We start from the raw sequence: 12,222 nt of genomic DNA on the forward strand, positions 1-12,222 counted from the left end.
AGATTCGGCCCCCATTCCCAGCCCCACCCCTAGCCACAAGCCACTCCCGGGCAAGGCTAAAGACGATCCTCTCTAAACAATGCAACTACACGCCGCCCGGCTCCTTCCCAGGTTGCACCCTCTGACCCCAAGCCCCAGACCCTTCTAAATATCCTCGCCCCTGCCTGGACCCCAAACTGCCCGCGGCTCTGCCCGCTGCCCTCCCCCCACAGCGGTACCGCGAGGGTTAAGCGACGGCGCCGGGCGCGCTGATTGACAGCCCGGCCGGCGGCTGGGGCGAGCCGGCCAATCAGCGGTAGCGGCCGTGGGCCACGTGGGCAAGCGGCCTCGCGATTGGCCAGAGTCCGCAGCGGCCGCCCGCGGAGTCCGAGCCCACGTGCAGCTGCTGCTCGTTCATTGATCGTCCTCGTGGTGCAGGTGGCGCCCGGCGGGGCGGGGCCGGGGCGGGCCGGGGCGGGGCCCGAGGGGTCAAAGGGCTCCGGGATGAGGGGAGGACTGGAGGGGCGCTCATTCTCAGCCTGAACTTGGTTGCCCCCCCCTCCCCCCCCACGTAGCTTCCTTCTTGCTGTTCTGGGCCTCCGTCCTAAGGGAGGTGAGCGGGCAGGCGAGTCTCCTGGAGGACCCCAGAGTCCGCGGGGTTGGGGAGGAGGCTGGAAGGCTGGGGAGGGGCAGAAGCCAAGTAAAAAAGGGGGCTTGGTGCCACAGGAGTGACTGGGGTGGAGAGCGGTCCCTTTCCTCGCGTCTGAGACGTCCTAATTCCCCTGGCCAACTCTTACTCATCCTTCAAAACCCCTTCCCGGTGACGTTCACCCGTACTCAAATTTGTCTCACACGGTCTCAAAACTGAGGTTGAAGTTTAGCGTCCTTCTCGGGGGGTCCCCCAGCCCTGGCAGCAGCTGGTAGGGAGGTGTACGTGTTTGACACCATCTCCCTCCCAGCCCATGGGATGAGGCCCCTGGATGCGGCCCAGCATCCGTTGGGGCAGCTGGAGGCCCCGGCGTTTGGTAACTGAACACAGGATATAGGTCATGCAGTGCTCAGGTCAGGGAGGTGATGGGGATCCAGGCCTGGGTCCTGGAGGGGAGACTGGGGGGTGGGGTGGGGGGGTGCTGGTTCTGTCCCTGGCTGCTTGGCCTTCTGCCCTCAGGACCTGCCATCACTTTGTCGCTTTTAGAGTCTCCTGGCTAAAGTCCTTGTGGCTACTGCCTGAAGATGACCTCTCGGGACCATCTCCGCCCCCAGGAGCACCCTCAAGGCGTGAGGAGGCCCCCAGGAACTTTGGTGAGGAGGGCCTGGTGAGGCATTTACCCCTGTGGGTGCTCATTCCTGGAAGCTGGGCTCAAACCTGGCTGTCCTGCTCCTGCTGGAGGGTCAAGGGCAAGTGGCCAGGCCTTCAGGCTGGGGGCGCTAACCGGTCACACCTCCCGACAGGTGCCAAGGCCCTTTGTAAATTACACTTGCTTCTTATCCCCCAGGTGACGAGCACATGACTGCAGCATCTCTGGTTAATATTTTACAAGTAGTAGCCCCTTGCTCCAGAAACGACCCCTTTCCAACAGTGTGGGCAAACTTTCAAGGACTTTGCAGAGAGTCCGTGTTTGAGACTTTAGGCCAAGCTGCAAAATGGGAGATACTCCCGGGGTGAGGGGGCTGGGTGGGGACTCACGTGACCGGAGAAAGCGAGTTCCCCTGGAGGTTTCAGGAGGCCCCAGCCTCCAGGAGGGAGGCGCGGATGGGAGCTGTGGCCTGAGGGCGGCGGGAGGCCGCCGTTCATCGACCTCCTCTCCCCTTCCCCAGGCTTCTCCAGAACTGAACTCCCCGGACGTCCTGGATCAGCTCCGGCGGCAGTTTCCCAGGTGACGGCCGCGCTCAGGGGCTGGAGGTCCCGCTGTGGCCCCCGGAGGGAGAGAGCGTCCCGTCCGCGCTCTCGGTGGCCCCGGAGCCCCTCGCCCCAAAGACAGAACGAGTAACGGCAGGCGGGGAGCCTCCTTGGAGCCCGAAGCAAACGGAAAACCGGCAACACCAATCCGGGCCCCCGCGTACCTTTGCGAGTTGTGTTGTTTAGCACGAATGTACTTGCCTCGATTGTCTGTTTCAAGACCTACGATCGCGTCTCCTGACGCCGCCTCCAGGGCCTCCCCGGGCGGGGGCGGGGCTGGCTGGGGGGCGGGGCTTGAAGGCTCGTCTCACCGGAGGTTTTCTTCCGCTCAGGCTCCCCCCTCACCTGACGGCGCAGGTGGAGAGCACGTACCACGCGGTGAGCCCCACCGGGCGGCCCCCGGGCGGCCTGGCGAGCCGGGTTTGGGGACCCCCTCTCCTGGGCCTACTCCTGCTTCCTTTGGGCCAGTTTCTTCAAGGGGGTTCTTCGTGAATAGTGGCCTCGCTGCAAAAGTTACAAATTCCACGCGTTTCTTTGGCTGACAGTTCATCCTTGAAGGATAGGCAACAGGAGCCCCTGCTCCTGGGGAGGGTATGCGCTAAGTATGGTGCCGTCTTCTAGAACTTTCTGCAATGAGGAGAATGTTCTATATCAGCGGTGCCCAATATGGCACCCCGCCGGCCACACGCAGCCCATGGAGAACTTGTGAGGAACTGGATCTTTAACTTGACTAAGTGTACACTCTTGACTCGTGGCGAGCTCCTTGGACACAGGGCACCTCTAGGCGGGGGGAGAGAGAGAAGTGAACGGAGAAACCGGATTCATAAGCCGTAACCGCTATAAAGAAGCCGGAAGATGATGGGGGTGGACGGGAGTAAAGATTTTGAGCTGAGATAGTCAGGAAGGGCTTCCTGGAGGAAGTGATGTTCCCTGTGAGGTATGGAAGATAAGCTTTTCAATCCAGAGAGAGCAGGGAAGGGCATTCCAGGCTGAGGGTGTAGCCTGTGCAAAGGCCCTGGGGCTAGGAATGGGCCTGGAGGAGGAAAAGCCAGGAGGCCCCTGTGGCTGGAGCAGGGAGAGAGAGAGGGAGGGAGGCAGGGAGGGGACAGGGGCAGGTGTGTAGGGCCTTGTGGTTCTGGGGAGTCTTTGAACGTCACCATAAGAATGAAATCCAAGGGTGTCCCTGATTAGCTCCCACTCTGTGTAGTGGGTGGTGTCCCATTTGATAGATGTAGTGACCAGAGAGGTAGAGCACCTTATCCGGGATCACATAGTTGGGGAGAAGCACGCACAGCGTTCGATTCCTACTCTTGTCCGCTTCCATTGGCCACCCCACCCCTCCCCCGCCTCGGTGCAATCCCTGCTGTTCCCTTGCAGCTCCAGAAGATCCGGCAGGGTCTCCAGGAACATCACAAGCAGGTGAGTGATTGATGACCAGGAGCTGGGGTGCGGCTGCCCCTCCTTGAAAGACAGGAAAAATGGGGGGGAAGAGACAGAGGCTATGACAGGGACAGGTTGTGGGGGCCCTTGTGGGGCCCGTGGGGAGGACGTGGGCTTTCACCCCGAAGGAGGTGGGAGCCCTGGAGTGCTGTGGGCAGAGGAGGGCAGCCTGACCCGGAGCCCCCACGCACCCGCACATCGGAGCCCGTCCCCCATCCTCTTGAGGCTCCTCCCCGGCCTGCTCCCAGGTCCCTGCGTGGCTCAGAGGAGGCCAGGGACCTTTTCAGTCAGCACTTTGCAGGTCTGTCACTTCTGCCCCAAAGGGCCTGTCATGTGCCAGGCACACCCGGATTGTGGCCTTCCGTGCGCCTGAGGGTTCTCAGGGCCTGGATCGCACATGAGCTTGGGGGTGGTGGTGGGGGGGGGCAGGTCTGCACGGGGGCCCGGGCTCCCAGCACAGGGCTCCGTGCCCGAGCCGAAGCCTGTCTTCCACTCCTGCCTGTCCTTCCGCCACCTGGCCCCCTCTCCTGGGTGCTGGCAGGACTTTCTGCCTGTGCCAGATGTGACTGGCGGAAGGCCAGGTCCGTGTCTGCAACTTAGCAGGGCCTGGGGTGGGCAGTGCACAGAACAGGGAGAGACTGATGGGGGGGGGGGGTGGCGGGGGGGCAGGAAGGAACCAGAACACGGTTATTCATTCAACAGCTCCTTATCCATCACCTTCTTGCCAAGTGTGGTTGCAGGTGCCAGGGAAATAGAGAAGGACACAGACGAACCTGTGCCCTTGGGGTGATGAGGGCTTGGTAAACAAGAGTGTCGGATGGTGAAGGCTGGGCAAGGCGCGGGGATGGGACCGAGCCGCCCAGGGGGACATGAGGGCAGGGGTGGGAGTGAGAAGGCCTGCTGGGAAGGTGACCAGAGAGGGAGTGCAGATGTCCAGGATGGGAGGAGCAGGATGGGCAGAGGACACAGCCGGGACAAAGGTCCTGGGGCAAGAGCATGCCCGTGTAAGTGGCTGGAGCCTAGCGATGAAGGGACGAGAGGAAGGGAGGGGAGGTGGTGCAGGGCCGTGGGGGCCTCGGGGAGGACTGGGCTTTTCCCACAGGGGGGTGCAAGCCGTGGAGGGCCGCAGGCAGGGAAGGGCAGACCTGACTTGGGCGCTCGTGGGCGCCCTTTGGAGGATGGACTGTGGGGGCAGGGCAGGAGAACGGGACCATCTGGGCGGGGTGGTCACTTAATGCTTTGTGGATTTGGGGGGGCCCCGCAGCACTTGCTGAGTATAGGGATGTAGGGGACAAGGCCCCCCGAGAGCTGCCGTTCAAGCCAGGAGCCCCCCTCACCCCCACTCAGGGGAAGATCCCTAGAACCCTTGCTGGCCGCGTAGTCCCGCAGAGACTCCTCTGTCCTCTCCCCTCGGTCTCCCGCTCCCTGTTTTCCCAGCCTCCTTGCTGCACATTTAAAATCCCCAGCAGCAGGCTGGCCCAGCCAGCTCCTCTCCCCAGGGAGGGCCAGCTAGCAGGCAGGAGGGAGCCACTCTTCCCATGGTGAGTGCACTCAAGTGCCAGTAAATTGCGGATTAACGAGCCAGGGCGAGCTGGGGAAGGCTCCCCTGGGCGCGTGCTGCTGGGAGGCCCAGCTGGGGAACCCATCACCGGCTGCCCCGGGAGGCAGGTCCCGAGAGGGGCCACGAGAGGGGGTCCCGCTGCCCGCCCCCTCCCTCGCCATTCCGCCTGCCTGACCGGGCTCCAGATGGAAGCAGGTAAGCCCCGTCCTGACTTTGACAGGTTGCCCCTGCTTCTCTGGGCCTCTGTTTTCTCGTCTGCAAAACGGGAATGCCAGTAACCCCTGTTAAATAGGCCAGACCGCGGTTGGCACCCACACCGCGCTGCTTTATCGGCTCTCTCTCGTCATGGATCAGAGCGTTTTCCCAGGATTTTCGAGGTTGCCCTGGGCCAGACAACTCTGGGCGGCTTCTCCGTGCCCACCACGGAGGGGTGCGCGTTGACAAGGCAGGGACGCTGCTGGCACAGCCACAGACCCAAGACCAGCTCCACGCCATCTTCTCCGGGAGGCCACGGGAGCTGGGTTGACATTAAACACGTGGCACCAGCCACATTTCAAGTGCCCGGTAGCCACTCGAAGCCAGCAGCCACTGCATTAGACGGGCAGGTCTAGAACATTCCCGCTGTATTTAGTCTGGCACTGGACTAAATGTAGTTGAACTTTGTTCCCGTCGAGGGCTCCCCGTCACGGATTCTTGGGAATAGTGGCCAAGAGGGTTGGTCTGCCCACAGCCCGGACGCAGGCACGTTCTCGGGACCCCTGCTTCTGGGGTCTGTGCTGTCCTGCTTGGCTGTTGAGCACCTGCCTGAGACTGGAGGAATTGCATTTTTTTTTTAATTTTTTTTTTAACGTTTATTTATTTTTGAGACAGAGAGACAGAGCATGAACGGGGGAGGGGCAGAGAGAGAGGGAGACACAGAATCGGAAACAGGCTCCAGGCTCTGAGCCATCAGCCCAGAGCCCGACGCGGGGCTCGAACTCACGGAGCGCGAGATCGTGACCTCAGCTGAAGTCGGATGCTTGACCGACTGAGCCACCCGGGCGTCCCCCTCGTCGATTTCCTAATACGCTTCCAACACTTAAGCAGATGCACACGTCCCCACGCAGAGGGGAATATGTCCTGGGGTGAGGACCAGATCGGATCCTACCTTCTACCATTTTATGAAACTGGCCTTTAGGGCTAGGCTTTACCACCTGCTGCTGAGTTCTGGGTACAAAGAACTCTCTTCACACTCAGCCCGGTGCCGAGGGCTCTGTGTTACCACCAATCAATCCGCCCAGAACCATTCGAGGCAGGCAGTGTGTCCCCGCCTCGCACACTGAGGGACCCTTGCAGGAGGAGGTCTGCGCCCCGGGGCTGTCCAGCTGCAGAGGCTTAGCTGGGACGCGTCTGCCCCTCCAGGCAGAAAACTTCCTGCGGACCATGGAGACCTGGAGTCGACCCCGGGGCTTCCAGCCGGGGGAGGTGGGTGCCCGGCCCTCGAGGTGGGGATGGGGAAGGGGACGGGCTCGGGGCCAAGGGCGCCCCCTCCCACCCCTCCCAACCGTGTGCTTGTAGGAGCCCTCGAGCCAGGTCTCGGGTGGGCTGGCTGACCGGCACTCCTGGGGGCCCCCCAGCCCCGAGGCTTCCCCGCACCCGGCGCTCCCGACCCCGCCGCGCTCCAGTCTCCAGGGGCCGCACTTCGAGGATGTCGTGGCCGCAAGGTCCTCAGACTGGCTCACGCAGCGCTCGGGGGTGGACGACGCCCCAGCCCACCAGCTGGACACGCCGGCGTCCTGGGACTCGGAGCCCCAGCTCTGGCAGGACGTCCTCACCGAGCAGCTCTGGCAAATCTTCGCCGGGACCCACAATAAGGGGGAGCGGCCGCAGCACACACGTGAGCCTCCCGCGGGCGAGGGGCCTGGGGGGTGGGGTGGGAGGGGGCTGTCCAGGGGCAGCACAGTTGAACCTTGTCCTCCTGTTCACCCCCCCCCCTTCGTCCTAGTGACAGAGCAGGCACCAGGCCTGGTGAGTGACTGGTACCTGGAGGGCTGGGCTTCTGGCTGGCGGTGATCTGGACTGGGCCCTCGGGCTGGGTGCTGGGGTCCTGGGATCCGTTGGGTCCTTAGCCGCGCATGCCCTCGGGGGACTCAGGACTGTGTCCCAAGACTGTAGCCCCACCCAGAACGGGACTTGGGGCTGTTGGCGAGTGCTGTCTATACCGCCTGGGCCTCCCTGAGGTTTCCAGGGTCTAAGACTGACCCTGGGCTGGTCTTCTGGTCTGAACTGATCGCCCCAATTCCCACGGGCAGGAGAGTCAGGACCTGGGACCGCGCTACTCAGGACCGGAACCGCGTATGGAAGACACTTTGGGTAATCCCAGTGCGGGGAGGGGGGGCAGCCTGCCCCGAGGACCCACACCCGCCACTCATCTGCTCTTGTCTTTGCCCAGTTCTCAGCCCACCTGTGCCCTCCCTCGGCTCCCCTGAGGGCTCCCACGAGGGGAGCACAGAGCCAGGCACCGAGGCGGACGGGATGCTCTCCCGAGTGGCCCAGGTGAGGCCCCAGCCGGAGCGGTGGCCTCCGTCAAGGCTGGGAGGGCTGGGGCAGGAGCTGAGCATGACCCTGGTCCCGCCCACAGGAGCCTGCTGGGAGAGCCCGCCCTTTCCTGAAGCCCATGTAAGTATCTGTCACTCTCCTACCTGCACCTCTGTCCCTGGCAGGTAGAGGGGACCAGGGGTGTGGGTGTGTCCTCCCCTTCCCCACCACCGTATTACTGTCCTCAGTAACCAGAGCTGAGGGATCTGGGTGGAAAGGGGCAGCTCGGAGACCGTCAGGCCAGTATCACTGTCCCTCCCCACGTGACTAGCTCTGGCTTTGCAGAAAGGACTCCCATGGAAAGAGGGTGTTAGAGCTGGGTGCAGACAGTCCTGACCTTGTGGTCTGAGGCTGGGGGAGCCCAGCTGGGGACGAGAAGGCTACCTGGAGGGAAGGGGCGTAACGGTTAGGGTCTTGATGGATGAGTAGGAGTTTGCTAGGATGGGGCAAAGCATTCCAGGTGGAAGGGGGTGATGTTTGGTTCTAGGAGAGGGAGAGTACTTGAGGGGGCATGGGTAGCGCCGTGGGGGAAGCGAGGCCTGAGAACCCCAACGTCTGCAAAAGACTGAAGCTCCTCGGGTTTGAGGGGTGGTCCCCTCCGGGCAGAGAGGCTCACCAGTAGGCTGGTGCCCCGGGGCTTCCCCTCCCAAGATGCTGGGACCCTGAGGACTTTGAGGACACGTGGAAGAGACCGGACGCCTTGCCCTGGCACTCCAAGAAGCGGGCCATCCCACACAGAATGGAGAAGGTGCGGACGCTGGAACACGGGGAGCCCGTGCTGGCCACCGCTGTCAGCAGCTTCGTGCGACACGCCTTCACCTGTGGCAGGGGTGGTGTCAAAGTGTGGAGCCTGGCCAGCCAGGTGGTAGAGGACAGGTATCCCGAGAGCCACCTGTGTGTACAGGTGAGGGAGGGGCTGGCTCTGGGGGCGGGGCCTGCGGGAGCCAGAAGAGCCGCGGAGGACGAGGACGGTCCCCTGCATCTCTGCCCACCGCAGACCCGCCGGGCCTACCTGCGCACCTGCCTGCTGTCCTCGGACAGCACGACCCTGCTCGCGGGTGGCCACAACCTGGCCGGCGTGGGCGTGTGGGACCTGACCGCGCCCTCCCTGCACGTGAGCGGTGAGCTGCCCTGCGCGGGCCTCACCTGCCAGGCCCTGGCCTCCAAGCCTGAGGACAGCCTGGCCTTGGCTGGTTTCACGGAGGGCACAGTCAGGATCTGGGACCTACGGGACCAGAGTGTCATCAGGTGAGGCCTGGGCGGGGGAGGGGCGTGGAGTCATCCTGAAACCCTGAGTAGGGATCCAGCAGCCCCAAAGCAGAGAAACCCCTGGACCGACCACTTAACGTTTGCATCTGAGAGCATTGAAGGCCTGAGTTCAGACCTTGGCTGGGTTTCTTCAAAACCCAGTCCTGGCACTTTTGCCTGCCTCGGTTTCCCCATCTGTCACCCGGGTGTGGTTCGGTGGGGGAGGGGAATTCCTGGGGCTTAAGGCTCAGAGTCTCAGCCCTGACCCTCTCCCAATACCCCTTCTGGCCAGGGACCTGCCGGGCCACCCGAATGGGGCCAAGAGCATTGCTGTCAAAGACCAGAACGTCTGGACAGGGGGTCTGGACACCTGTCTGCGGTGCTGGGACCTGAGGGCTGCCAGAGAGCCTCAGGAGTACCAGTTTGAGTCTCAGGTGTGCAGGCTGGGAAGGGTCTGGTCGGCCAGGTAGTAGTAGCTGGGTCTCAGAACAGAGAAGGAGGTGGATGTCGGGGGAAGGGGGCCGGATGGGACCCCACATCTCAGTGGTGCTGGCGGGAATAGGGTCGTTAGAGATGTTCTCCCCCCTCCAGCCCCAAGAGCATCAGACATTTTCATGTTGTTTCAGGTGCTCATAGCCCCCTTTAGTCTCCGCAGTCAGCCCTTAAGGTAGAGGGAACCGACCTGCTTTACAGATGAGCAGACTGAGGCCCACAGTGTGAAGTTGCTCATTAGGCCCTCGAAGCCGGGAGGCTGGCAGGAGGTCAGCCCCCAGGGTGGGTCCCTGTGCCCCTGTCCGCCTCTTGGGCCAGGCTGGGACCTGACTAGCTTCTTCCCTGCCGCCTGCCCCCCAGATAATGAGCCTGTCCCCTAGTCCCCAGGAGGACTGGGTGCTGGTGGGCACAGCCAATGGCCAGCAGTGGCTGCAGCCCACCCGAGGGGGCCAGAAGCACATGGTGGGGTGTAAGGACGGCACCATCCTGGGTCTGAAGTTCTCCCCCCTCGGTGAGTGGCCAGGAAGGGGCAGGCAAGTCCCCTGTGGTCCCCAGACTCCCACAGGATCCTAGCCCGCCTTCCTGACCCCTCCTGACCCCCCAACACCCTTCATCAGCAGGAACCACTCAGTGATGCTTTCCACAGAGGCAAGAGGGAGGTGGGGGGCCACCTCTGCGTCCCAGACCCCCAGGGGCCCTGCCCTCAGATGCCGATTTCCCCCACAAACTGGTCCCTTCCGCCTCCTCCCAGGCCAGTGGTGGGTGAGCGTCGGGACGGACGACCTGGTTGGTGTCTATAGCATGCCCGCGGGGGCCGTGGAGCTCCAGGTACCCCGGGGGGGGGGGGGGGCAGCGTTCAGGTCTGGGAGCTGAACGCAGGGGTCCTGATGCAGAGGCCCCCCGAGGGACCAGGCTTGAACTGCCAGCAGAGGTGAGGGGCGGGGAGGGTGAGCCCCCTCAGCTCATGCTGGCCTTCTGCCTTCCAAGGTACCCGAGACCTCCTCCATCCTGTGCTGTGATGTGTCCCCCAACAACCGCCTGATTGTCACGGGGTCCAGGGACCACGCCTCTGTGTACCAGGTCACCTACTGAGGGGCTTGGTACCAGCTGTCCTGACTCGGGATCCTTTTTTTTCTTTTTTTTTTTGTCCTTTTCCCCCAGCAAGGTGGAGGCATAATGGTGGAGGGGTGTGGTGGGCGAGCCGGGTCTCTTCCGCATTGCGCAATGGGGCCGGCGATCTTTGTCACATGTAATAAAGCAATTGGAAATAGCAGAGGGTTCTGTGCGTCCCGCCCCCCCCCCCCCCGCCCCGACCCCGCTCGTCTTGCAGAGGTTTGGAAGGACCCAGCCTCAAGTCCAGGTTCGCTGAGAATCTCCTCAAAGCCACTGACCGCCCTGTTGGGAGTGGGGGTGGTCGTGGACCGCTTCTTCCTGTCCCCTCATCTCCCGGAGACGGGTCTCCCAGCCATTTGTGCCATCGAGGGGTGGGGTTCTCCGCCATTCCCAAGATGCCCTATTGCTTTAGATGGGTGCATCTCACCTGGGGGTGAACTTCACCCCCGGGGGGGGGGCACATGGCAAATCTGGACATTTCTGGTCGTTGTGACTGGGGGTGGGGGGCTATGCCTGGCACCAAGTGGGTGGGGGCCGGGGATGCTGCTCAGCCCCACGGTGCCCAGGGCGCCCTCTCGAGAGTGATCGGGTCCCTTCCCCACCCACCCGGCACCCCCCACCTCTGTCAGCCCTGTGAGGCAGGTGCAGAACACAGTAGTTCGCAGCAAAACAGCAGTGAGTCTCTGGCAGGCTTGTCCTCCCCCCATGGGGACTCTGACCCCACCTGCTCGCCCTGTCCCCTCCAGCATAAGCACCCCCAATCGTGCCAAGAGGTCTGCTTTCCTTGGAGAATTGTCCTCTTCCCCAAAAAGCACCTCCAAAACTCCACGCGGGGACCCTGCCATCTCCCTCCAGAAGGTTCCCAGGGGCGTCTGGGCCTCCCACCCAGCCACCCACTCACCGTCCTCCACAGCAGCCCCTAGGAGCTTCAGGAACACAGACGTGTCACGTCCCCGTCCCCGCTGGCCCACATTTCTAGGGGCTCTCTCTGCTTAAGCCTGGACTGGAGACCTCGCTCCCCCTGTAGCCGAGGAGGAGCAGATTTCCCTCCATTTCCACCTGGCCAAGCGCCTTACCTCTGAGCCTTCGCACGTGCTGTTCCCTGTGTACCCACAGTCTTGCATGACCCTCCCAGCTGGTGGTTTCTCCTGTTAGCTCCCGGCTTACCATCACCTCCCCTGGGGTTCTGGTGTTTGCTTGGCAGCTTAGGCCAGGCCAGGTGTCATCGTGCACCAGGCTCTCAGGAATTATCGGTGGGTGGGTCTCAAAGGAAAACTGCACCCCAAAGAGCTCCGTTCTCCTCTATACTCCCCACCCTCTGTACATGGGCAGTGGCTTGGGATGATTGCGTCCGAAGGACTGGCAGTGAAAGAGATACAGGAAACTTTGGGGCCAGGGAACTGAAAAGCCACGTGTGGGGCACCTGGGCGGCTGGGTCGGTTAAGCGTCTGCTCAGGTCATGATCTCGCGGTTCGGGAGTCTGAGCCCCGCGTCGGGCTCTGTGCCGACAGCTCAGAGCCTGGAGCTGCTTCCGATTCTGTGTGTCCCTCTCTCTCTGCCCCTCCTTCGCTCACACTCTGTCTCTCAAAAGTGCACGTTAAAACAAAAATGCAGAGACATAACTAAATACAAGCCACGTGTGACTTCCTCTCCCCTGCCACGCTGGATCCTGCAGCTACACGTGACGGCAGAAACGGGCCCCGAGTGACTCCTCGCCGTCGAGCCCCGCAAACCACGTGGACACGAGCGGGAGGGAAACGTCCGCCGCGTTCAACCACTGAGGTCTGGTGGCTCCTTGTCACCCGGCACCACGTAAGCCCTGCTGCTCGACAGCACTCCGACTCTCCCGGCCGCCCCTGCAGAATGCAGTCCTCCGGGGTCCGGAGGAGGAAAGGGAGGCGGAGGGACGGGA

General features: G+C 62.8%; 1 protein-coding gene across 7 annotated transcripts; it reads left to right on the top strand.

Moving 5' to 3' along the window:
• The first annotated feature begins 511 nt into the window (after positions 1-511).
• Positions 512-10,467, top strand: TLE6 (TLE family member 6, subcortical maternal complex member). 7 transcript variants are annotated; one of them, XM_045043364.1, is made up of 17 exons: positions 512-592; positions 1,175-1,281; positions 1,798-1,856; positions 2,212-2,257; positions 3,257-3,298; positions 6,216-6,344; positions 6,438-6,756; positions 6,865-6,887; positions 7,172-7,232; positions 7,312-7,415; positions 7,501-7,538; positions 8,109-8,361; positions 8,455-8,705; positions 8,998-9,139; positions 9,558-9,708; positions 9,949-10,025; positions 10,185-10,467. In XM_045043364.1, the coding sequence occupies exons 2-17, from the start codon at positions 1,213-1,215 to the stop codon at positions 10,287-10,289; spliced, it is 1,869 nt and encodes a 622-aa protein (XP_044899299.1). In that variant the 5' UTR covers positions 512-592; positions 1,175-1,212; the 3' UTR covers positions 10,290-10,467. The 7 variants fall into 7 exon arrangements, 4 of the variants coding, with proteins under 4 accessions (XP_044899299.1, XP_044899302.1, XP_044899307.1 ...); XM_045043367.1 differs by having other exon boundaries at positions 7,172-7,214; XM_045043372.1 differs by having other exon boundaries at positions 6,282-6,344.
• The last annotated feature ends 1,755 nt before the right edge of the window (positions 10,468-12,222 follow it).

This window comes from Felis catus, chromosome A2 (assembly GCF_018350175.1).
Source record: "Felis catus isolate Fca126 chromosome A2, F.catus_Fca126_mat1.0, whole genome shotgun sequence".
NCBI lineage: Eukaryota > Metazoa > Chordata > Mammalia > Carnivora > Felidae > Felis > Felis catus.

Excerpts from the sequence above, each read along its gene's own strand:
- TLE6 (XM_045043364.1), top strand. The coding sequence starts at position 1,213 with ATGACCTCTCGGGACCATCTCCGCCCCCAGGAGCACCCTCAAGGCGTG. Across the intron at positions 6,757-6,864 it reads GGAGCGGCCGCAGCACACAC|TGACAGAGCAGGCACCAGGC; the intron begins GTGAGCCTCCCG and ends CCTTCGTCCTAG. Across the intron at positions 6,888-7,171 it reads CAGAGCAGGCACCAGGCCTG|GAGAGTCAGGACCTGGGACC; the intron begins GTGAGTGACTGG and ends TCCCACGGGCAG.